General features: G+C 40.9%; 1 protein-coding gene across 3 annotated transcripts in view; it reads right to left on the bottom strand.

Moving 5' to 3' along the window:
- Nucleotides 1–7984: 7984 nt before the first annotated feature.
- The window catches only part of plekhj1 (pleckstrin homology domain containing, family J member 1), a 48485-nt gene continuing 29163 nt past the window's right edge, over nt 7985–27306 (bottom strand). For 2 of the 3 annotated variants that reach the window (XM_067968304.1, XM_067968302.1), the window contains 6 exons: nt 22760–22827; nt 19495–19561; nt 15406–15496; nt 14727–14790; nt 13087–13179; nt 7985–8546 (listed from right to left, as the gene is read on the bottom strand). In XM_067968304.1, coding sequence (XP_067824405.1) covers nt 13114–13179; nt 14727–14790; nt 15406–15496; nt 19495–19561; nt 22760–22827 — 356 coding nt within the window. In that variant the 3' untranslated portion in view covers nt 7985–8546; nt 13087–13113. The remainder of the gene's footprint in view (nt 8547–13086; nt 13180–14726; nt 14791–15405; nt 15497–19494; nt 19562–22759; nt 22828–27306) is intronic. The other variant, XM_067968303.1, reaches the window with a different exon arrangement.

Genomic DNA, 27306 nt, shown 5'->3' with positions numbered 1-27306 from the left:
CCTCTTGTCCTGTCATGGTTTAAATTGTGGTGTTCCAGTTTCAATCATTTCCATACGATTTACTTTTTGGTGTACCTGAGGCCTGCTCTTGCCTCTGTTTGTATCTTAAGAGCCCAAGAGTCTCCAATCTTTCCTCATAACTCATCAGTCATGTGACACTGGCGATCAGGTTTGTAGCTCTTCTCTGCACCACTTCCAGGGTTTGAATTTCTCCCTTGTGATTCAGTGACCAAGACTGGACACATTACTCAATTGTGTGGTCTGACCAGAGCACTACAGTTTCAACATGGTCCCCTCTATTTGTACTCTACTGATTTAGCAATATAGTTTAGCATTCTTTGTTTTGTTGATTACTGCTACAGAGTGACTGGATATGTTGTGTGCCAAGTTTTAACATCCATAGATCTTTTAACTTTTAACTTAGCTATTTCAACACCATTCATGGAGTATGTGTCAAATGGGCTCAATGGGAGCAGAACTCGAGCACTTCCGTGCCATTGTAGGAAGTGCTGAGAGGTCAGAAGTGCCATTTTTCTGTCCCCCTGCTTGGTTGGATGACAAAGATCCCATAGCCCAATTCCAAGAGAAACGGAGGCATTCTGTGTGTCCTGGCCAACATCCATCACTCACCAATATCACAAAACAGATTAACTATATTTATTGCATTGTGTACAAATTGGCTGCCTGTGTAAATGATTACACTTCAAAAGTAATTAATTGCTGTGAAATGCTTTGGGATGTCCTAAGGATGTCAAAGGTGCTTTATATAACTACAAGTTCTTACTGCATGCAATCTTGCGTTGATAAACTCCTGTGGTAGGACTGGCATAAGCTGGTGGCTGTAGCTGAAGAACCCAGGAAGTGGAATTAAAATGTTAGACTTTAGGCAAAATATACAATTGAAGTACCAATTGTCATACTTACATATTTCATCTGTGATCAATAGGATTACTTTACAACATCATGTAAGCACTTCAAGGCCTAAGCACTTCAAGGCCTGTCCTACAATATGAAACTCAAAGGAAGCAATGATGAGGATGACCAGAAGGAATTCCAGGATAGCCCGAGAACCCTTCCTCCCACCCATGCACTGCTGTCCAAGATGAGCAGTGATAATGGGTGGTGACCAAGGACATGCGTATTACTTACTGTTTCCCTTACAAGCAACACTCGAAGGAATCCTGGTTGTATGCCTGGAAAAGAACTCACTGTAGTGAGTTGCCACTGTTGGTTTTTACCAGTTGCCTGTAATAAATTTTAAAGTGCATTGGATATGCAGACATTGCTGCAGATAATGGCCTCGAACAGTCTACCCTCTTGCAGGAAGTGTCTAATTTCTTGAATTCTTTCCTGGGCTTTGTACTTGGAATACCATTGAAGAATTTGTAATGAAGGAAATAGTGATTCTGCGATGCCTTCCAGTACTCTCGAGGTTGCATATCCAAGCCGGGGCTATGAAAAATTGATAGAAACCCTTTGGGCTTTATTTTTGCTACACTTTGTAGGATGTGCTGCACGGTCAGAAGTGCTGTCTTTTAGAAACTACGTCTGCCCCCGCAGGTGGATTTAAAAGATCCTATGACACTTCAAAGAGCAGGGGAGTTATTGTGGCCGATGTTTATGCCTCAACCAACATCACAAACAGATTTTCTGGTCATTACCTCTGCTGTTTGTGGGACCTTGCTGTGTGCAAATTGGATGCCACGTTTCCATACATTACGACAGTGACTATATGTCAAAAATACATTGGAAATGCTTTGGGACGTCCTGAGGTGTCAAGTGCTATATAAATGCAAGTTCTTCAAATGGCTTGATAATTCTTTTCCATAAATAGGCCACATCTCAAACTGAGACCTGTATCTTTCACTGCTGTAGTGACTTGGAGTTGTTTGGGTCTAACACCAGTGTTTAACCCTGAAAACTGTAAATTGTTTACTGAGATAGTATGTAGGATTTGTACTTTGTCTTCTGTTAATCTCGGTGAAAAATATGAACACTAGACCATTTAATATAGGTTTAAATTGCTGACCAGATTTATTTACAATATGAATCATTCGCAGAAGCAAAGCTCTAGATATACCATGTTTGAATCACTCCAATCAGGTCTCCACCCCTACTGAAGCGGCCCTTATCAAAGCTACATGACATCCTATGTGACTGTGGTAAACTATCCTTCTCAACCTGTCTGCAACCTTTTACACTGTTGACCTCCTCCTATGCCTGTCCTCCGTTGTCCAGCTGGGTGGGACTGTCCTTGCCTGGTTCTATTCTTATCTGTACGTCTACAACTGGATAATCACCTGCAATGGCTTCTCTTACGGCTTCTGCACCATTGTCTCTAGAGTGCCCCAAGGATCTATCCTTGCACCCCCCCCCCTATTTTTCATCTACACACTGCCCCTCGGCGACATCATCCGCAAACACGACATCAGCTTCCACATGTACACTGAGGATACCTAGCTCGACCTCGTCACCACCTCTCTTGACCCCTCCACTGCCTCTGGTTTGTTACATTGTTTATCCAACATCCAGTACTGGTTGAGCAGAAATTTCCTCTAACTAAATATTGTGGAAGACTGAAGTCGTTGTGTTTGGTCCCCACCACAAACTCTGTTTCCTAGCTACTGACTCCATCCCTTTTCCTGGCCACTCTGAGGTTGTACCAGACTGTTTGCAACCTTGGTATCCTATTTGACCTTGAGATAAGCTTCTGACCACATATTCTCTGTCACCAAGACTGCCTACTTCCACCTCCGTAACATTGCCCGTCTCTGCCCCTGCCTCAACCCATTTGCTGAAACCCTCATCTATGCCTTTGTTACCTCTAGACTTGACACTTGCAATGCTCTCCTGGCCAGCCTTCCATCTTCCACCCTCCATAAACTTGAGCTCCTCCAAAACTGTGCTGCCCATTTCCTAACTCACACCAAGTCCCATTCACCTATCACGTCTGTGCTCGCCGACCTGCATTGGCTCCCAGTCCAGCAACGCCTCAGTTTTAAATTTCTCATTCCTCCATGGTCTCACCCCTCCCTATCTCTATGACCTCCTCCATACCTACAACCCTCCAAGATCTCTGCACTTCTCCAATTCTGGCCTCTTGCGCATCCTTGATCTTAATCGCTCCACCATTGGCAGTCATGTCTTCAGCTGCCTAGGTCCTAAGCTCTGGAATTCCCTCCCTAAACCTCTCCGTCTCTCTACTTCCTCCTTTAAGATACTCCTTAAAACCTCCCTCTTTGGCTAAGCTTTTGGTCACCTATCCTAATATCTCCTTATGTGGCTCGGTGTTAAATTTTGTTTAACGCTCCTATGAAGCACTGTGGGACGTTTTACTATGTTAAAGGCGCCATATAAATGCAAGTTTTTGTTGTCAGCCTAGCTGTATGTAGGTAATTACAAGTCATCAGGTAACATCTTGAAATGACACTCTTGCTGTAGTAGATTGCACCCAATTGTATACTGGTATTGTGACTGAAATGCTGACCACTCAAAAGATTCTTGTTTTAAATTGCTTTTGAAGTTGAGCAGATATTTTCAAGGTTGAAACACAAACAGAATCTTGCTGTCATAACATCTTTGTATGCAATGGGATAATTGCTTGGGATTGGCAGTTGCCACCTGCAGTTTTCCTGTAACAACATCAAACTACTTTACAACCTAACAATCACACACTTACATTTTTCAGCAATTAAAATCACCATGTTATATGGACAAAGCTTGTACATAGTTGAAATCACTTTTTACAACAAATTACAGCAACTTACTGTAAGACTGTTAATGGGCTAGCTGTCGACACCTTAAAGATTTTCATTTGCACTCAAACAGCCTGCTTCCCCACCCCCAAAGAGAATCTTTATTTTGACTAATTTTTGATCAAATGATTCCATGCTTGAGACAAAAGTTTTCAATAAATACATGAAGTGAAAACAGAAAGTCAGGGAGATGTGTAATTCCAGTAGATTTGTGACTGCATAATGACCTGATACTTCAGGGAAGCAGTAAACACAAGATCAATGCAAGTAGGCACTAATCTTGCCCAGGAGGTGTCAGAAAACTCAAATTGTCAGCAAGATCCTTGAGACCTTTAAGTATGTAGGCTGAAGTACAGAATGTGAAGTAGAGCTGGTCAAGGCTGGTACCAAAGTCTCTTCCCAAGATGTGGCTGAATCCAAGCTTTATGGAGATTGAGTAAAAACAGTTAAATGGAATGTCAACCCCTTAATGTCTACTGATTGAGGCATATCCTTCAGGCGTTGGGTGGGGGAGAGAAGAACCATCTTTAAGGAATACTCAGAGGTAGTCTAGCTTTGTATGATACTGGGGCTTCAGCTTGTCGTGGTGCATTAATTAACACCCAGAGGAGTGGATTTAATGCTGGTATTTACCCAACACTCCTTCGTAATGAATTTGCATAAGTACTTACAACATCATTTTACATGAGTCACCTCAAGGACAAGATGAAGACCAGTAAGTAATTTTTTTATTAAAACCCATAACAATCTGCAAGTTGACAAAGCTAGTTGTCATTGGAACTGACTATTTAAATTGGAGCTTCAAGAGCTTTGGGAGACATGTGAAATGAGTTCCATAATTGTATGTTGTAGTACATTTACTGAAATCAGTGCTGTAGAAGCCAGACAGGATTTTTTTTCAAGTTTATTTGCTAATTAAGATTATGAAGGTAATGCACAGTTGTGTTGGAGGTCAGGAGTGATGTGTGCAGGGAGATCAGTGTGTAAGAATAGTTCATTTATATGCGGCTAGTATCAGACTCTACAGGAGACAGATGAAGGAGCAGACTAGTGTAGTGACTGAGGGAAACGATATGGGAGAAGCATGGAGAGGGGTCACTGGGTTGCTAACAGTAAAGAGATCAGTGGAATAATGGAGCAAATAGAAATTTCCATACAGCCCCAGGTACTGGATAACTCTGAATGTGTTCATGAGAAGACCGTGTCACATAGGGGAATAAAGAAGAAGAGAGTTAATGGTGGCAAAAGATTTGTTGGGGACAGTTCTGCTTTAAAGACAAAGCTAACAGGATGGTAATTTGTCTGCAATGAGTAAAGATTAAAGACATTGAGGAGAGTCAATGAATTCGTATAAGGAGCAGATGGGCCAGTGATAGATGTGAGTCGAAGGCACTCAAAAATAGGTATAGGCATGTGGATTGGAAACTTATGGAAAAAGATGTGAAGTTGTGTTTTCTAGGTAATTACCTTTTTTTAAAAAAACGACCAGTAATGAGTTCTTTGGCAGTAAATTGGCTAGTGGTGCTTTGCGGGAGGCATTAGATTATAGATAATTATTACTAGATTGAGCAAACTAGGGTAATTCCACCAGTCAGGAAGAAGTAGACAAGTTAGCAATTGTTACACTTCAGGTTTTTCAAAACACTTGTTCACACTAGGTGTCAGTTTCTAATAAACTGATGTGCATTAACATATCCAGCTTTCACAATGAATCCCCAAATGCAGTAAAGTGCTTGCTGGAGAGGCGTGGGATCCCAACATGGAAAATAATATGTCACTAGACCAATACATATAGGCTAAACTACTTGGTCAAATTTATTTACAGGTGAAATAATATACAGAAGAAAAAAGAGCCATAATTAAAACATCAGCATATTCAAAATTAATGGCCCAGAATTTGCTGTCAAAATAATGGTGGGGCTAACGACACTCACCTTTATTTATACACAAATCGCACAGCAACTTCAAGCGAGGGCAGATGCGCAGTTAAACGTGAAAATTCGAAAGTTGCTGTCAGAGAGGCGCTGCTCCACTGTTAGCTTCGCGAAAGTGGCATCTCGCTGTCTGACTCGCCATTCAAATGCATTGAACGGCGTGAAATTCCTGTTCCTTCATGGTAGATACGAACTAAACTCGCCACAAAGTTAAAGCTTGTCCATTTCAGTCTAAGTACCCTTTTTAATGGTGTGATAATTGTTAATTACTGCGTTAACCCCTCTGGCATTGAAAATTAACTATTACAAGTGTGGAGTCTCATTCCTTTGGGTTTTAATTGTTGGAGATTTTTTTTAATTAATTTTTTTTACTTTGTCTTTTTTCTCTTAATCCAATCTTTATTTTTCTTTCTGTACCTGATTTGACATTGAATTCATTATTCTAATTTACGCTTCCTTGTTCAGTCCCCGTGCTGATCATTTAACAATCCTTCAATCTGATTGGTTAAGGAAATACATAGTTGCTTGCCCTGTTTACTCAGATTCTAGATGCCCTGTAGAGGGCACCGTGCCATTTCCATCTCGAACTTCCAGCAACTTACAGTGCAAAATCTCATGGAAATTAAACGGACAAGGGCAAATCTAATTAACAGTGGGTGGTTTTTAACCATGCCTACTTCTTCACCAATACTAGCAAACACTGGAGTTTCAAGCCCAAACACTTTCAAAATAGCCAAAGCCTATTTTGAAGTTAATCTTTGGGACTAGGTATCAACTATCCCTACTAATCTCAAACAGATGTTCCTTAACCCAGTCATCTATGTAAGAAACAAAAACATTGTTTGAAAGTCACAAGAGGTCTATCAGCATCTTAAATAGAAAAGATAGGTTAACATTTTGAGACAGAGTACCCAGAATATAGGAAGAGTAGGGAAAAAAAGTGTATGAGGTAGTTACATTGGACAAAAGCCTAAGCTCTGCAGCTCACAACAAAGCCATTACAGACTTATTACTGATGCACAATGGATTATGGTGAGGGAAGCCATTGAGGATTTTCCTGGTAGATTTGGACTGACAGGTTTTCAGTACAGCATGAAGTATAAAAGTAGATACTTAAATAATCTTTTTCCTTCCCCCCCCTTTACTTGATTTCCCAATCATAAACTCATTCTCTCTCTCCCTGGCACTGGAGGTATTTTTTTTAAAAAATCAGCTGTAATGATGTGCACTGTAAAAAAAAAAAAAATGCTTGAGCTGTGTAGGTTATTGAATGCAAAACACAGAACTTATTTGATGCTATTACCTGCGAATGCTACTGTTTATGAAATTTAGTAATTGTCTATTTCAGTTTTAATTAATTTAACCTTTTTGCTGCTGCTGCTTTATGTAGAGTGGGTGCTGCTGTTACTGTGTCTTAAGAAAATGCTTCTATTTTAACTGATGTTCTATCCACACCCCAACACACGGAAAGGCAATTGTGTGTGGGTTCATCAGCCTCTAGAATTAGATAGATTCTCATTCTGACAAAAGCAAAATACTGCAGATGCTGGAAATCTGAAATAAAAACAGAAAATGCTGGAAACACTCAGCAAGTCAGGCAGCATCTGTGAAGAGAGAAACATTGTTAACGTTTCAGGTAAATGATCTTTCATCAGAACTGGAAGATGTTAGAGATGAACAGCTTTTAAGCAATTGCAGAGCCAGGGGAAAGAGGAGGAGGGGCGAGTGGCAAGGAAAGAAAAGGGAAAGGTCTGTGATAGGGTGGAGGGCTGGAATGATTAAATGACAAATAGGATGATGGTGCAAGGAAAAAGGGGGTGATAATGGGACAAGTAAATAAACAAAAGATGGGTCCAGAGGAGGATTCCCATTCTGGTTGGACTGGCTATTTTCTCGGTGGCATTTGAAATAGACCCTTACTCATTATGCCTGCAGGTGTTGTGTAAATGGCAAAACATATACTATGGCATTCCCCCAGTTTTTAATTTCCATTCAGCAATGGCTAATTCAGCTTGTTCAATAGTGAGCTGTGCCCTCTTGCCAGTACCTTTATATTTGGGTATTTTAACTGATGATTCTTAAAGTTTTATTTAGCAAAAGCTGATTTTAGTGACAGTTGACTGAAGGTTATTGGTGCCACATACATTCTTAGGGTGGGATTCACATTCCAGTCTTTTTCATGGAAAAATGTTCATACCTAAGCTTGTTGCTTTATTTTACAATGTTGGAATTCAATTTCATTTCAACAAAAGTTTCTACTTTATGGCAGTACAGTGCACAAATGTACAAGTGAGGTTCAAAGTTCACAAAACTTTAATGTACATGCAAATTTAAATTTACAGTCATAGTCACAGTTAGCTACAAAGGAAGGTTCCATTTTCCTGGTGAAGTTACAGTCTAAGTTTGAGTATGTAGTATTGCTGTACTTAAACCATCCTTGCAATTATTAAAAGCATCTTCAATCAGTAATAATTCTTTTTCTATTGTGTAACTAAATGGTCACTTAAAATGAAATATTTAGACAACCAGTGATGCTTTATTCCAGCCAAGATGCTTAGTAAAACTGAAGTTCACAGGCAGAGTCCAGTAGCTGTTGCATGCAATTTCAGGAGAAACCAAACAGCACTTGCCTACAAGCATCAAAACATTATTTTCTAAAACAAGTACGAAAACATAAATAGCACCCAATTCAAGTCATTCATTTTTTTTGCTAAAACACTGCATTACATTCACTCAGACCCCCATGAATAAGTATACCACATTTCATATCTATTTTAAAAAAACCACAAACTACAAATGCTAGATATCTGAAATGAAAACAGAAAATACTGGAAAAACACAGCAGGTCCGTCAGAATCTGTAAAGAGACAAAACACAGGTTAATGTTTTGGGTCCTTAGTCAGAACTCATTTATTTTATGCTCTGTAGGAATGTACTTCAGTTTTACAACAATTGTCAATTAATTACAAAGAACAGTAGGGATCAGCGAAGACATTCGGACCATTCTAGTTCATCCTTCCATACAAGCCCAGGTTCCCCTATTGCGGTATGTAATTACTTCTGGAATAATTTTAGAGTTTTTGCCTCCACTACCCTAACCAGTAGGGCATTCTGATATTTATGACAATCTGTATGAAGAAGTACTTACTTTTTAACAAATTTGTACCTATATCCCCTTTTCCAGTACTCAAGGTTCAACTTAGAGCGCTTGAATTAAACTTTTATGTTCTACTTAGGTGTTTCACATACATCTATACAACCCCCCCCCCCCCAACCCCCAAGCAGAAGTCAAGGGGGAAAAATTGGATAGGGGTGGTTTTGGGCGTAGGTAGTGTAATACGCTATTACCCCTGCGCAGGCAAGACAAGTTTCGGCCCACCAGAGGGCGCGCCTGCAATCAGTGTTCCATTCCAGGCCTTGCACGTGGAATCAATGCAATTTGCATTTTCCACCACCAGGGGGAGCTCAATCTCTTAAAGGGAGGATGTTTCCGAGAAATCTCTTTTTAAAAAAAGGTAGCTGCTACCTGTTATTTGCTGAAAATAACAGTCCACTGTCTGCACGGAGATCAGACATTGCACACATAAAATACAGACGCAGGTCCCATCCCTATGTTTAAACACTGATGAGTTATGTTAAAACATTGAATAAAGGTTGCGGACTACTAAATTCCACATCCTCCAATCTGAGTTGGTACCAGGCCTGCGAGACTGCATGGACCAAGGTTCTCTGCTGATGCACTAGAGACCTTGGTGCAAGAGGTGGACAGAAGGAGGGTCATCCTATATCCGCAGGGGGAGCAAGGGATGAGAGGCCCTCCAGACATATATCCAAGAGGCAGCGGGGGACAAAATTCAATGCCAGGCACACAGCATCATGAACATGGATGCAGTGCAGGAAGAAGTTCAATGCTTTGACATGAGTGATCAAGGTGAGTGAGGTCAACTGTCAAGTGGCGTCACCTACCAACTGCACCACGCACTACACCCCCCATCACCCACACACCAACAAACTCTTTCCATCAGTACTCAGCTCTTCCAACCAGATGCTTCTTCTCACCCATACACATTATCACTGTTGCAAGCCGCCCATCCACAACTCATGGGCCACACACACTGCAGCTATTCAACCATGACACGCACATCACCCAGACACATGTCCCACTTTCTTGCAGGAGAAGGTGGCGCATATCAGGAGGTAGCAAGTGGCAGTGGCATTGGCATTTAGCCCCTTGAGCCTGTTCCACCAATGAGATCATGGTGGACCTGTGACCTAACTCCATTTACCCGTCTTAGCCCCATATCCCTTAATACCCTTGGTTCACAGAAATCTATCAATCTCAGATTTAAAACATTCACAAGTGAGCTAGCACAACTGCCGTCTGCAGAAGAGTGTTCCAAACGTTTCCCACCCTTTGCGTGTAGAAGCACGTCCTGGCTCGAAACGTTAGGCTATGTTCCCGGGTCCTAGTATTCAAGTCCCCTGAGAGTGGAATCATCTTCCAGCTCCTGGGTGTTTCCCATGAATGTTGATGACCAGACTTGAACACAATACTCAAAGTGCTGGCTGACCAGTGCACTACATAGTTTCCACATGACTGTAGGGATAAAAATTGGTATGCATCGTGCCTGTTTTTTGGGTGTAAAACAGGCATAACACACACCAATTTGGCAGTGCCCAATCTGCACATGCACTCAGCCGACAGCTAAATTAGTCAGGCCCATTTTTTTGCTGCCTAAAAAAGGTGTTAGGCCCCTTGCATATGTAACGAGGTGCCTAACCCCTGTTGAAGGACCCTTTGCTGAAAATAATTTACGACGAGCAGAGCAAGTGTCAGGCCTGCCCCACTCAGAATTCTTCAGTGGTCCCTGCAGCAGTCAACAAAAAGATAGATTTTTTTCCAAATCCTTTTTTGAAAAAAAAACACCTTCCCGTCGAGCTGGCTGAGCGAAAGGCGACAGAGAGTAGGGATAATGGGTAGGTACTCACATTGGCAGGATGTGACTAGTGGAGTCCCACAGGGATCTGTCTTGGGGCCTCAATTATCCACAATATTTGTTAACGACTTAGATGAAGGCATAGAAAGTCTCATATCTAAGTTTGCCGATGACACAAAGATTGGTGGCATTGTAAGCAGTGTAGATGAAAACATAAAATTACAAAGCGATATTGATAGATTAGGTGAATGGGCAAAACTGTGGCAAATGGAATTCAATGTAGACAAATGTGAGGTCATCCACTTTGGATCGAAAAAGGATAGAGCAGGGTACTTTCTAAATGGTAAAAAGTTAAAAACAGTGGATGTCCAAAGGGACTTGGGGGTTCAGGTACATAGATCATTGAAGTGTCATGAACAGGTGCAGAAAATAATCAAGGCGGCAAATGGAATGCTGGCCTTTATATCTAGAGGACTGGAGTACAAGGGGGCAGAAGTTATGCTGCAGCTATACAAATCCCTGGTTAGACCGCACCTGAAGTACTGTGAGCAGTTCTGGGCACCGCACCTTCGGAAGGACATACTGGCCTTGGAGGGAGTGCAGCGTAGGTTTACTAGAATGATACCCGGACTTCAAGGGTTAAGTTACGAGGAGAGATTACACAAATTGGGGTTGTATTCTCTAGAGTTTCGAAGGTTAAGGGGTGATCTGATCGAAGTTTATAAGATATTAAGGGGAACAGATAGGGTGGATAGAGAGAAACTATTTCCACTGGTTGGGGATTCTAGGAGTAGGGGGCACAGTCTAAAAATTAGAACCAGACCTTTCAGGAGCGAGATTAAAAAACATTTCTACACACAAAGGGTGGTAGAAGTTTGAACTTTCTTCTGCAAACAGCAATTGACACTAGCTCAATTGCTAAATTTAAATCTGAGATAGATAGCCTTTTGGCAACCAAAGGTATTAAGGGATATGGGCCAAAGGCAGGTATATGGAGTTAGATCACAGATCAGCCATGATCTTATCGAATGGCGGAGCAGGCACGAGGGGCTGAATGGCCTACTCCTGTTCCTATGTCAGTAGTGCTCCCGACTCCACAGGCGTTGCGATCAGTGCGCTTCCCGCCACCCCCTGAGCCCACTCCAACCCCCATCCTGGGACTAACCAGAGGTCTGCAGCTGGTGAGGCAGGAAGCTCAAAATAGATTTTTCCCATTGGGCAAGCTGCCTGTGGATGCGCGATGGGCACCGGCAGCTAACTCCCCAATATGTAGATGAGGACCAATTCCTGGCGATTCTCAGGCCTCTCGGTTCAGGCGTACGCTGCTCTTGCAGCGCCGAGTCTGGGCTCGAAAACACGCCCAGGTGAAAATCTACTCCATGCTCTGCTGATTCAGTGATATATCTCAGCGCTGTGAACTTTATTAACTGCTGATGGGACATGCCAAGTGTTGAGTATCCTATTACTCCCAGCTCTTTTACCATCCGCCCTAGATAGTTTAACTATTTATTGAGTATGTGTCTCAGTTTTCCTTTCAACATGTAATACTTGTCCACATTGAATTTCATCTGCCACAGTTCTACCTGCTTGTAAATTTTGTCTGGGTTCTTCTCTAGTACCTCGGCTGCCTCACCGGTTTCAACAGCAGCCCCAAGCTTAGTATTGGCAAATTTGATTGAATTGCTTTGCATTTCTGAATCCAGGTTGTTTATGTAGATTCGTAACTGAAGGAATCCAAACGCTGATTCCTGGGACACTCCATTCAGAGTATTGCCTCAGTTAGACATCACTCCCCTCAAAAGGATCTAGTTTGCTCTCTTTCAGTTAATTTATTTTCCACATCTAGGTTTCACCATTGCGTTAAGCTTGTGTAGCAACCATTCATGCGTTGCTGAACAAGAATTTTATTTTGTGCACTGATTTATTAGCTTAAGAATTACACAAATGTAAGAAATGTTTGATCGACAGAATTAGTTTCAGAAACTTATACTGCCTGAACATGCCAGAAAGAGATCATGGTGTCAAAAGTCAATAGCTATACAACTGCTGGTTAGATGGTGACTGGTCTACAGTGGATAGAGGTTGGACTGCCACAATTGATCCATTCCACACAAGTAAAAAATGGTCAGTTTCAAAAACAATCATGTGCTACATCAGTGGTGGCTTCAGCATGTTTAATAGGTGAGTGAAAATGATAATGACTTAAGACATGTCAACAGATTACATATAAAACACATGTTATGTAATGCACCCTTCCCTACAATGTGGGTTTTGTATGGTTCACAAAGGTACCTTATATTGTGTTTTCAACTTAACAATAATTCACAAAGGGGACAGAAGTGGTGCCACTTGCTACCTTTCCTTATGACTATTGCTGCAATGTAGCTTCAACATTTCTGTAGCTTTCACCACAGACCTATTAAAAAGTCCAGGAAAGCTGATAAAAATAACTGCAGTTACCTGCCAGAATACACTACACCTTTTTATCTACAGCCTCTGTGATCTGGTTTGAAATCTAGTTTCTTCTGAAATTCCATACTGCTCCAGTGGATCCTGCAGACAAGGTACAGGAACAAGCATTACTCTAAAAGGAGGAACTATCATATTAAGGTGTTTCATTGCAGTATCTTAACTTTTCAGAATATACTCCTGCACGGAATGTTTTACTTTTATGTGGGGTGAGAGCAGTGGGGTTGCAGGATATTTAATACAGGTTGTTCATTTTCTAGCTTTTCTTTATTGCTGACACCTTTAAAACACTCTTGTTGATTACTGTGCAGGAAGCATATTGAATTATATCCAGAGTGTTTTTTTTTTTAAGAAACATAATTTTTCCCTCTCTTGATAGCACTGTCTTGTGCTGAGGTACAGCACCACAGGCACCAGCCCCCTGATCCCTTGCCAAATGGCCATTCTTCATGTTCTTCTAGACATTGACAGTCAGAAGGCTATTCAACTGTTGCAAAGGGAAAATCAAAGCCAAGTCTGATCTTGTTCTCATTTGAAATCTACATGTGCTGACTTCCCAGTAGGGGATCACTGGATTGCAACTGAGATTAGGGAAGCTGGCTTATTTTTAGTCTCCCTAACCCAGGAGCATCAAGGCCAATTGTGGCACCCCTACTCTTATCTGGCTGAGATCAGTTAAGTCAGCAATGATCAAGGATCCAGACTGGGACCTTCCTGGTCTATATAGCTCAATTCCACACTTGGGAACAATTTTACCAACAAATTCATTGGAGGAGCTCTTTACCCAAGTATTGCTGGCATTTTCTGCCAGGGTAAAATAACTACACAGCTGCATATTTCACTATACAAACATATTTCTAATGTGACTGATTAAGAAGAAATTTCAATTTTTACAGCTTGTCAATGTGTCTCAGAACTTTAGAAGGGACAGATCTGGAAAGGAGACATTGAGAAGACAAAAGGTATGGATAAAGAAATAGTATTTGTCAGTTTTTGAAGCTGAGCTAACCAGACAAGTTATTTTGGGAGAGTTTTGAAGAGTGGAGTAAAACAGAGAGACACCTTGCTAAAAGGACATTAATAGTTCTACACTTTTCTCAGTGGACAACTAGGTACAGGATTCAGACCTTGTGGCGGGGCGGACTAATAGGTGTGGGATGAGGCTACAGATCCATCATGTATGTGGATGAGGCTTGAACAGTGGCAGTCTGACCCCAACACACTGACTAGGAAGAGGGCATTCACAAGACAAGTATGGGAAAAGGTTCTGTAGTTCAAGCTGCAGATACTGAGATTTTGCTGTCCTGATTTAGGATTTATTCATCTATGAGGCAATATTGCTATGAACAACCCTATCCAAACCTCCAGCTCCATTAAATTCATACAGAACAAGAAATGTAGGTGCCAATAAAATCGTTGCCTAGGTTTTGTGGGCCAAATTGCTGGTGCTCGCAGACAGTGGAAAATCAGTGAACTAGTGAATACTTAAATTCTGCAGTTCAGCCAGGTGAACAGTAAAAGGGGAAGGGTCATAGTAAGCAGAATATAAAAGCTTCCTCACTTAGATACTCTAGATAGGAGTTTTCAGTGTTATGAATCATACATTTTGAAAGCTAAACAAAAAAACTTACTTTTCCAGTTATTTTTTTAATCTCGAGTCGGTAAAAAATTAAACTTTTCCGCATGTACTCGTAGCTGAAAAACAAAACAATTAAAATCTACAAAAGCAAAAAAATTGAGATTGAAGCAGATCAACTCCTATTCCATGTTCTATTCCCAAAGCATTATTTTCACTGTCAAAAAATGGAACTGATTGCTAATAGATTGCTGTTAAGAAAATCATAATTCTCTAAGTCACATAACTTTTTCTTAAATATAGCAATATTTTATTGCTATTGAAATATATAATACCCACTGAATTTTTATTTTTAAAAGAACCTTTTATCCACCCCAACTTTTTCCCCATCTACAGTATTCAGAAGAGCAAAGCCTAGCTGACTTTCTCCTCCCTTGTTCACAGACCTTACTGGGGTTCGCTATATGAGATTAAACTTAGTACCTTCCACGTGGATCAGTTCCACAACAGGCAGAAGCACCGGCTTGATAAGTTTAATTTTAGCACATTTAAAATTAACCAGCCTCCACAAACACAGAATGAATTTAGATTGTGTGTGGACCACCTTTTGTAAGAAGACTTGTGGGTTATATTAATAAAAATACATAAATGCCCAGTTCTCCAGCACTACAATGACTTCACCTAGTGAGTACAGAAAAAGTGACAGCAAACTGATGATGACTATGTTCACATACCTGGCTTTTGTCAAGGCATCAATCCACTCTTCACATTCATCTTTATTTTCACACACAAATGAGTATTTTCTTTCTGGTTCATCCACAAATGCTGCAATCAAATTTCAAAAATCAACTATACAGTGGGATTAAATTAAAATATGTAGTTTCTTTGGATATATTCATTACCCTTCCAAACATTACGTATTGGAACTGCAGAAAAATCAAATTCTTAATGAAGTACTAAAAATTGCTGCTTAATTCAGATTTTCCCTCAGTTGATCAAGGCACATTAGTTCTAATATGTTAGCTGGAAATACTGGCTGTAGCAAATACCACAGATTGACTTTTGTCCATTTTTGGGCCTGTTTTCCTGCTGAATGGGGCAATTCCAGCATTCCTTGAACATTTTATTTTCCTCCAGTTGTCCTGTTTCAACTGTATTCCTCTCTACCTGAGACAATAGTGTGTGGCCCAATCCAACCTATCACAATCATTTTTGCTCTATTGTTTGACACGAGGTGTGCTTTGTGCCTCATTGGATTTTTCCTTCCAAGGCAGAACTGTCCATTAATGTGAAAAATGGGTGGCTACTCTCCACTCCTCCAGCACCATTCCACACCAAATAGAGGCCTGAAATATAATTTCTAGGGCCCCAGCAATTTCTCCCTCAAGATCCTAGGATGTAACCTGTCAGGCCTTGGTTCTTTGTCTTCCTTTAGCCTAACTACTTATCTAACATTTTCTTTTTATCTATCATTTCACTCTCAATCACTTCAGGATTCACCTCCTCTGATATCCTTCTCTTTAGTAAAGAGCAATGTGAAGTACTTATTAAATACCTCTGCCATTTTTTGATCACAGGGACAGGATACCTGAAGGTTCTATCACAGTTGGTGGAATGGAGGGCAAGGGGAAGGGGGGGAATGCCAGAGTCAGAGAACCTTAGGGTGTAGGAGGGGATATAGGGCTGAAGGGAGTTGCAGAGATAAGAGAGGGTGAGCTTGTAAAGGGGTCGGAAGATGAGGACAAGGATTTTAAATTTAATGTGTTGGGGGACCAGGAGTCAATGTAGGTTCTTCAGGAAGGGATAAATAGGCGAGCAGGACTTAGGGTGGGACACATTATGAGCAGCTGAATATTAGACAAGCTAGAGGTTATAAAGGATGGAGGCCAGCAAGGAGGATATTAGAAAAATCTAGTCTAGCAGTGACACAGCCACGGATAAAGGTTTCAGTGGAGGACCTAAGGTAGAAGCAGAGGTGGACAATGGCACAGAGAAGAAAACAAGTAGCCTTGCTGATGAATAGGATATGGGTTTCGAAACTCAGCTCTAGGTCAAACAGGACATCAATGTTTGCATGATCTGGTTGTGCCTGAACGAGTAGCCAACAAGGGGAATGGAATCAGCAGCAAGGAAGCAGAATTAATGGCAGGGACTGAAACAAAGACTTTGGTCTTCCTGATGTTTAACTGGAGGAAGGTTTGACTCCCCATGACTTGATGATGGGCAAGCAGCCTGACAAATGAAGGTGGTCACAGGATTGAGCGAAGTGGTGTAGAGGTGAAGTTGGTTGTATTGAAGATACATGTGAAAGTTGACTCCATGCTTGCAATGATGTCACCAAAAGGTGGTATGTAGATGAGGAAGAGGAGGGAGCTACGCACAGACCCTTGCCGGACTCTGCAGTGACAATGCAGAGTCGAGAAAAAACGCCACTGTTGGAGAATGCACTGGCTGTGTTTGGATAGGTAGGAGTGGAAACATACAAGGGCAGTTTCAAACTAGGAGTTTCGGCAGAGAGTGGCATGAAGCTGGAAGGGAATATCATGTACAGGAACCACAGAGAGGAAAGAGAGGTTAGAGATGGGATGGCATTTGGAGAGGACAGAGGGTTGAGGGTAGGCTTTTTGGGATGGGGGGGGGGGGTGATGACAGTGGTTTTGAAAGGGAACAGTACAGCACCTGAGGAAAGGGAGCCATTAACAATATCAGTTAGCATGGAGACCAGGATGGGGTCAAGAGAGCAGGAGATGGGTTTCACAGAAGAGAGGGCAAGAGGGGAAATATGAAAGAACCTACACAGTGTCCAGGGATTGGGACTACAGTAGATAGGAAACTGAGGGGAGCTCAGGCATGCGGGAAGAGAAAGGAGAGTAGAAGCAGAGAAAACTGCATGAATAGACTCAATCTTGGAGATGAAGAATACTAAGTGCCTTTTGCATTTGCTATTAGAGATGATGGTGGAGTAACAGGGAAAGGGGTTTCAGGAAGCAGCTAGTCATGAAGAAAAGGAGCCTTGGGTTGTTTTAGTCCTCCAGGCTGATGTTGAGCAGTAGGTGGTACCAGCATAAAACTGGAGGGAGGGGAGGAGAGTACCACCTTGAACTGGGGAGGGGGATAAAAGTGCTAGTTTGAACTAAGGGAGAATGGTTCAGAAAGTGGGAAGAGTAGAAAGGCAGCATAAACTGGGAGAGAGGTAGAAAGGAGGCAGCTTGAAGTAGAGATGGGTACAGTAGAGTGCCAGCATGAAATGGGGGAAGGGAGAAAAATATGCCAGTTTGAACTGGGAGAGGAGGGAGGAGAGATGAGTGCTACCTTGAACCGGGGAAGGGCGAAGAGGGAGAAGAAAATTGCAAAACATCAAAAGGTGGTGAAAAAGGATTTTAAAAAAAATCTGGACCATCCCAATGATGGTAGTGGCAGTAATACTATAAGAGCTTTTTATGCACAGCCTATGGACTCGATAATAAGCATCTGGGTGGTCCATAAAGAGAAAGAAATTGGACACCCCTGTCAATGTATGTTATCCTTTTCCTCAATGGAAAGGGATTAACCTGCACAAAAAATACAGAACTGTGAAAACTTTCATCCCAAAGAATGTTACTTTATTTGGCCATTTAAAGAGCAGGTTTGCACAGGCTGAATTCGTCCTAATTTTATATCTTGAAAAAGCAGTAAATGGCCCAATAATCTGGAGTAAGTTAGGATAGTGGACATAATAGGAATATGTCATTGAGGTATATTGCAGATAAATACATTTAAAAAAAAATAGAAGCCTTGTTTTTGACAGAAATTTAGTAGACTGTGAAAAAGAGCATACATTTCCCCTTATTTCGAGTTGCTGTCTCAATGCGGTTTTTAAAAAAATATTTCATCTCAAGATGCAACTGTGGCAATAGAATATACCAGCAAACCTCACTCCTTATTGCATATCATGGACTTTCCTTAAATGAGCATGATGATAACAAAGCACAGAATGAGCAAAATTATAAAGAAACCTGTGGCACTGATATAAACCAAGTAAACAAAGATGTAGCCTTGAACATTAGTACTTGTACAGAGGTTCTGTACATTCTTTTTCCACATAATGATAGATTTCTTGAAAACAGGCGGCAGCTGAAATGATAAGTTATCAACACAAGGACAGCTACAAGTAAAAAGAACACATTTTTTAAAATGACAGAAGTCTTTTTTTCCTCCAAAACAGAGAAAAAAAATTTAACGGCACAATAACATTTTTAGAACGTTTTGTTAGGACATTAGGAGGACATTGTTGGGACATGGTTGTGAATCCAGCCTACCCTGATGGAAGAAAGTCTAATTTCTTTGTTAATTGTGAGCAACATGTGAAATGAGTTTGGATTGTCTTAATCCATAATCCTATTGATTGCAGGCCTACAGTGGCAATCTCACTCAAAGGCCACAAAGAAGGCTCGAGTGGGAAACAGAACAATTCAGTAGGGGATGTTCTATTGATGATGGGGTTAAGACACATTTTAGGTAAAGTAGGGGAAGCTTTATTTTACAAGTGAACAAGCTGTCTGACCTGACAGGGTTAGACATTGGAACATATTTTCACTTGACAATCTCCAGTGCTGACATCACATCTTAATGACCAAAAAATTCATCATGTCACAAAAAAAAACTTGATGCAGCAACTTTTAGTACCTCAGTGTGCACATTTACATTAATTGTCTAAATATATGGATATAGCATCATTTAATTGCCACATTACATCTCAAAAAGAGAACTTGAAATAGTATTCAAATTCAGCTGAGTGTCATCATCGCGGACACAAAATGCAATACAAGTAAAAGTGAAATTACCTAGTGAGAAACCAGTGTCATCTTCCTTTTGGATTCTACATTGTTCAAGTAACAAGGCACCAACAGGCTATTAAAAAAATAACAAATGATTTTAAAAAATCTTCCATGATTTATATCAAACATATTTCCCAATACTGACTTAGTTTCCAAAATTATTGTATCTTTATTATTACTTCCTTATTAAAATAAGACACTGTGTCTATCTCCATTCCATTGGAGAGGTCAGCAGGCAAACAAGTCATCTGCTACTTTATGACTTTGAATACCAATGGAAGTTTGACCTAAATTGAAATGGAGGACAAGGTCGAGCAGGGAAGTTTTTATGGACACATACATTTTCTTTCCTGCAAATTATCGACAGCCAGCAACCAGGCCATGAACTGGCAAAATACATTACACATGTAATGGATATCCAAATGGCAATCATTAGTACTTGAACTTAAGGAGTGAAGTAAGCATTAGAACCTCAATGTTGCATTGACTCATTAATTCACCAGAACTGTCCTATATTTCTATCATCTGCATATTACTGTATGTACATAATTGATATCTGGTATTTAACACATTCAAAATTTCAAGAGGACTAGCAGATCTTCCATGATGTGCTCCAGTGAATGAGAGGTTACATTGTTGAAGAGGTGGTAGGGGGAGGTGGAAATACATGTGTGGGCTGTGGTGTGGTAGCGGGGAGGGTGTACAGTATAGAAGCAAGGGCAGTGTTGGGGCTACGAAGAGTTCAGGTGGACTAGTGCTGGGAGGATGAGACAGACTGGAGTTGGGAGGGTGGAGGTATGGGAAATTTCTATTTTTATTTATAATATAGAAGTCCAGATGATCCTGCAGCACCTACAGGCATCATCCTGTTCACGAGAAGGCTTTCAGTAAATGACGGAATCATTGGGGTCACAGTTGGCTGGCCACAGCGTCAGGAGTACCCTGACGAGTGAGTGAAGACAGGGGCCGGAGCAGGCAAAACAGCTGGGTGTCAGCAACACTATACCAGGAGAGTGAACTTAAAAAAAAAATCACGAACAGAATCCCTAAGTTTCAGACAGGAATCAGCCTACAGTGGAGCCACCATAGATACAGGATTCACCAGCAAAAATGTCCTGCTGCCTCTTGGCAACAGCATCATCGCTCAAACACCATCAGTCCCAGTAGCTGAGGCCCAGGCAACAGCTGCAGCAAAGACGGTTATCTCTCCTAATCCTTCTAAAACTAGGTGGGATCGTGAGTTGTGAGGAGGATGCAAAGAGGCTTCAAGGCGATTTAGACAAGTTGAGTGAGTGGGCAAATACATGGCAGATGCAGTATAATGTGGATAAACGTGAAGTTATCCACTTCGGAAGGAAAAACAGAAAGGCAGCATATTATTTAAATGGTGATAGATTGGGAAATGTTGATGTACAAAGGGACCTGGGTGTCCTTGTACACTAGTCACTGAAAGCAAACATGCAGGTGCAGCAAGCAGTTAGGAAGGCAAATGGTATGTTGGCCTTCATTGCAAGAGGATGAGAGTACAGGAGCAAGGATGTCTTACTGCAGTTATACAGGGCCTTGGTGAGACCAAACCTGGAGTATTGTGTGCAGTATTGTGGTCTCCTTACCGAAGAAAGGATATACTTGCCATAGAGGGAGTGCAGCGAAGGTTCACCAGACTGATTCCTGGGATGGTCGGACTGTCGTATGAAGAGAGATTGAGTAGACTCGGCCTTTATTCACTCAAGTTTAGAAGAATAAGAGGGGATCTCATTGAACATATAAAATTCTGACAGGGCTAGACAGACTGGATGCAGGGAGGATGTTTCCCCTGGCTGGGGGGGGGTCCAGAACGAGGAGTCACAGTCTCAGGATACGGGGTAGGATATTTAGGACTGAGATGGGGAGAAATTTCTTCACTTAGAGGGTGGTGAACCTGTGGAATTCTCTACCACAGGAGGCTGTGGCGGCCAAGTCACTGAATATATTTAAGAAGGCGCTAGATAGATTTCTAGACACAAAAAGCATCAAGGGGTATGGGGAGAGAGCGAGGATCAGCCATGATCATATTGAATGGCGGAGCAGGCTCGAAGGGCCTAATGGCCTACTCCTGCTCTTGTTTTCTATGTTTCCTCCAGTAGCACCAGCTTCACTCAACAGTAGTAGATTGTCCAGTGACAAATGTATATTTGAGCAAATTGACGTGGTTAATGCAACAAATGGTTAAAACAAATCAGAACAACACTGCAAACAATTTAAATGTGATCAATATTTATGATGCAAAACCATGAGTGTAATGAACAATGTTTAAGGTCTATGCATGCTCAAAGCAAGACTTTTAATATATATTAGTGCATCTCCCATGTAAAGTCAGGGCAAAGTAAATTTCCTTCAGAGTACAGTAATGATGCTGTAGGTATAGGCATGGGGACCTGAAGCTTCCAGAGCTTATGAAGCTCCATCTAGTGGTAGGTGTACAGGCATAACTGTGTATCACAGAACGATGATCCCCAAATAAGGAATGCACAACCTAAACAGCAAACTTACTATAGAATCATACAGTTCAGAAGAAGGCCATTCGACCCATCATGCCTGCCCAGCTCTCTGAAAGAGCTACCAATTAGTCCTATTCCTCTGCTCTTTCCCTCCTTTGCCCTGCAAATTTCTCTTTTAAGTATATATTCAATTCCCTTTTGAAAGTTACTATTGAATCTGTTTCCACTGCCCCTTCAGGCAATTTATTCCAGATCATAACTTGCTGAGTAAAACAATTTCTCATCTCCCCCCTGGGTTTTTTGCCAATTATCTTAAATCTGTGTTCTCTGGTCACCGACCCTCCTGCCAGTGGAAACAGTTTCTCCCTATCCACTCTATCAAAACCCCTCATAATTTTGAATACCTCTATTAAATCTCCCCTTAACCTAAGTTGCTCTAAGGAGAACAATCCCAGCTTCTCTAATCTCTCCACAACTGAATTCCCTCATCCCTGGTACTATTCTGGTAAATCGCCTCTGCACCTTCTCCAAGGCCGTGACAACCTTTCTAAAAAGTGTGTAATATATATTGTAGATACATAGACAGACATTTAGATTTCAAGCCACAGCATATAATCTTGCATTACCTTGCCTAAATTGACTCGTGTTATGACAAGGATGCTAGTGCATCTAAATAAGTGTCTTAGAGTAAAGTATGGCAAATGATTGGCAAAAATAATCAATTTTTGCCAGTCATATAGATGAATGTGTCAAGTGATTTGCATACCAAATAAGCTTTGAAGCAGTCTTACCTCCTCTTCATCAATCCTGAAGTAGAAAAGAAAGTTGACAACTAGCTTCACAAGACGATTTTTTGCAGCTGAAAAGAAACGTGCATATATTACAGAAAAATTCTTAATACTCAATGCATATCTTAGTTCCAAAAACATTAATCTGAAACACTATTGACACAAATATTCCCAATTTACATGCACCATAGCTGTAGTTAGAAGACACAGTTACTGTTATTTTTTTTTTTGGGGGGGGGGGGGGAAACACCACAATGCCAACCCCCCACATACACTTTCACTTTTAATTATTTTGGGAAAGAACAGGACAAGTAGCCACTTGTTTGTATATAAACTTTGCCACAATTATATTGTCCGTCTGTAATTGTACTGAAAGATCTGCAAGGCTAAATAACTTGCAGTTCCAACCTGCTTATGTAGGATTGATAGTTCATTCATTTAGAGACGTGCACTGGTCAGCTAAACAGAAGAGTCTAAAGTCCTAAATTGTATATAGCACCGATTTTCCTGTCAAGGCACAGACCCAGTGGGAGGCAGGACTAGGCACCTGACTGGATGAGTGTTAATCCAGCCAGGATTTGGGGGATGGTCTCATTTTAATAAAGTGCTGAGCTCCCGAATCATCTGGGGGGGGTCTGGTGCTGGAAGCTCAAGGTGGGGAGGGGGGGGGCTGGGAGGGGAAGGAGCAGAGAAATCATGCGTCCACAGCTCTTAAAAGGATAACAGGAAACTTTAAAGGTTTTCAGACACTTAAAAAAAAGTGACCATATTTGATGGCAAAAATTGTTCCAGCCTTTAAAAATGCTGCAAGTATTTGTAATACATATTTCAATCTTTCCAAAGGCTGTTTGGGATAACAACAAAAAATGTAGCTAGCAATACCCAGTGGCTGGCACAATCAACACCGAGGCAGGAAGCAAAGACTGTGGCTAATAATGGAGTAGCAAAATCAAATTGCACATTTACAGTAGCAAATAGAACAAAACTATTCTGCCTTGAAATACTGAAAATAATAAAACAGTCACCTCTCCTGCACCAAAGCTCAATGTAGAATTGGATTTGAAATAAAATCCCTGATCACAACTACGTGGGGGTTCATCGCTAACTTTCTTGGTCTCTGGATTTCGGAAGGATTGCTGAATTGGAGTAAGCCTGCCTAAGATATACTTCACAATTAGTTTGAAATTTACCCAGAACACTGGACATCAAATGTGTATCTCGCATGGTTGCATGAGGATGTCAAATCTAAAGACTTATTTGCTGGTCAGAATAACCTCTTGCACCCTCTGACATTCACATCTGTGATGCAGGCGACAACAACTATACAGATTGATATCACCAACACTTCTTGACAGAACAACAGTAACACTTGGTCAGTAAACATGCATTAGAATATTGAAACCACCCTTTTGTTTCAGAGAAGTGATCTACAGACTGTTCCTATAATGGTGGGTATCAGCCAGGTAACTTCTTAAACTGAATCTGAATTTAACTTTGTACATATTGTAATAAAAGGAAGGAAGAAGCAAACAATAAAATACACCAAAGAAAAAATGCTTCATTTTTGTCACAGTGTTCTCCTTTTGCACCCCTTCATGTTCTGAAGTGCTATAAACGATTCACTTATAGTCTGCATTGCAGTGACTTAGCAGGCAATAATAGACAATTGTCTGGCGGACATTTAAAACCCAACTTGCTGTAGCAAGGAAATAAAAATTGTTCTCATTCCATAAATTCATGAGTAAATATTATAAATACTGAAAATCTAATAAAAACAGTACCAAAAGGTACGATAAACATTGCAAAAAAATTACAGACACGTCAGACAGGTTTTATATGGAAAGACGGATGCAAAATTGCAACGGGTACTCATTTAAATATTTTTGCATGCAGTCTGGGGCCTTAATGAGGTGAGGACACAAAATGTGTAAGCGCATAAAATGAAGCTGGACAGAAAATTACAGACAAAAGGAATAAGGCGCTAAGCATGTTTAAGGTCTGCTCCATCAATTTTGAGCACCCTGCATCCTTTCTGCACCTGAACAACTGCTACATGCAGTTTGGAAGAAGGGAGACAAACCCCATGAACACTTAGCAATGACACAAGCTCTGACACCAAACAGACTCTAGTAAATATGGTTTCCAGTTTATTGTGCAAACCAACTCCTGAAATACATGTTGAAATATTGCACTTGAGATTTGACAGTCATAAGCCAGTTGTCTTGGTAAGTAGACAGGATGTGTCACAGCCACAGCATTATTACAACACTGATGTTCATTTTAAGGGTAACAGCTGTATTAGTAGGTTGACAATGAACCTCAGTTAATTCTGGTGATGTTGTAGAGATATAAATTTTTAGGATCTGTGGTGGCTAACCAACCACTTAGATGCACCACCTGAATTATATATGAGGACGCTTCACCAATTTGAACTTTTTCTTCTTTAAGAAATTATTCAATTCCACGAGGTCTGGAATGGGCCTGAATCCTCCCATTCTTTTGGAGACCGTAAAATAACTGAACTAGAACCCTATCTTCTTTTTACAAACATATGAACACGAGTAGGCCATTCAGCCCCTCGAGCCTCCTCTGCCATTCAATTAGAATATGGCTGATCTGTATCTTAACTCCATCTACCCGCGTTGGTTCCGTAACCCTTGCCTAACAAAAATCTATCAATCTCAGTTTTGAAATTTTCAATTAACCTAGTCTCAATAGCTTTTAGGAGAAGCAAGTTCCATATTTCTACTACCCTTTTTGTGAAGTGCTTTCTGGCATATAGCAATCTCTTCTATAACACAAGAATGCAGACAACTATGTTTCTACCAACAATGTATCTGCCAAAACTGTATTTTCATACCGATACGTTCAAGAACCCTCAAAAGGTCCGCGAGGAGCCCGAGGCTGTCCACGAACATGTGCTGCTGCCTTTTTATAAAGATTGTGTTCTCTTGAATTGCAAGTCAAACAACAGTTTTCTGTTGAAAGGAAATTTGAAAAAAATTGCATATCGCCAGTCCTGAAATTCAAAGCCAAATGTGTCTGCACACTTAGATATCTTGGGCAGCAGACCTTGCAGTCATATTATGAGTTTTCAGTGTGCATTGTTGGTATAGATCAGCATCAAAATGTTCATCCAGAGAGATGCTAGGTTAGGCCTTTTATCTATGGCAAATTGTCCAAACAAAACTGTCTCCATGACGTTGAGTGCTATGTTTCATCCGGTGGCTATTTTGGGAATATTACTTCCTTCCCCAACATTTCAAATATTTGGACCTTTTTTCCATGCTACAATTGAACCTGGAAAATGATAGAGACAAATGAAAGGGATAGTCCTGAATGGACTGAGGAACTTTACCAGGATTAACATCCCACATCCCTAGACACAATGCACAAAGTAATATCTGAAGTAGAAAATCTGAGATAGCAGATCTCAAAAACAAGTTTAGGGCAGGATCCTGTCCCACAGAAGATTATGAGGCAAGTGCCACTTGTCCATACGGCCTGGACTGGGTCATTCAAGTGGTTAAGTCAAACATCCTGCATTGTTAACGACGTGTAAATGACTGACCAGCTAATATAGTAATGAGATACAGTTTTTAAAATGACCTTTGTTTCAGTATATAGTCAAAGGATTTTGTAAAGTATACCCAAGGTTGACTTTCTCCCAGTCAGGAGACATTCTGGAGCCAGCAGAGATACCGGGCTAGTCAGAGGCTCCTTGGTAATGTTTTGTCACATAAGTGAGCAATTGTGTTTCAAGGATCAATTTTATATTGAGGATTGAGGAAAATTATTTTTGATATTTTGAGGCTGTTTCTCAGTACTGTTTCCTTCTTCATATGGCACAGTTGTTTGACAAACAGGCGTCACCCAGGGATATCATTGAAACCGGTCTCTGGAATTTGATTTAGTTTGACAGAGTCTATTTAACCTTTCCTGAGAAGAATGTTATTAGGAGTGCCTCCTAGCCTTGTGCTTACGAGGGGGCATCTACGACTCTGCACAGATAGTACAATGCTGGTCTCTTCAGTGTCTGCTTCAAGAAGTTTCACTACTACATTTGAGGTACTTGGCTTAAAACAATTCAACAACATGCACAGTTGCCAAAGTTATAGTGTTTTGGCAGGCACCAATAATACCAGAGGCTAGGGAGCCACAGAAACCCCTAAAGGACATCAACAATACTGTTAGTCAAAACTGCCCACATTAGACGACCACAAGGCTCAAAACGAGAAAAGGTTTTGTTCCACAAGAAACTAGAGCCATTTGGTTCAATTAATCTTATTTAAACTAGATTATAATGTGGTAAAGTGATCTTCAGAACTTGGTCACAAACCAAGAAACTGATGAGCAAGAGTAGCCTAGGACAGGGACAAATTGACAAGACAAAAATTGGGGATTATATGCACAACAGACCTGGTCCCCATCTACCCCCCCCCCACACACACAGTATTCTAGTTTTCCCCTCACTGTCCCGTCCAACAAACAATGCTATTTTCGGTAAAAGGCACGATAAAGGTAAAAGGCTGATTTACAGACTTCCCCTC

The sequence above is a fragment of the Heptranchias perlo genome, chromosome 29 (assembly GCF_035084215.1).
Source record: "Heptranchias perlo isolate sHepPer1 chromosome 29, sHepPer1.hap1, whole genome shotgun sequence".
Classification (NCBI taxonomy): domain Eukaryota; kingdom Metazoa; phylum Chordata; class Chondrichthyes; order Hexanchiformes; family Hexanchidae; genus Heptranchias; species Heptranchias perlo.
Note: the sequence above shows the minus strand (reverse complement) of the source record. Positions and strands in the feature narration are given on the sequence as shown.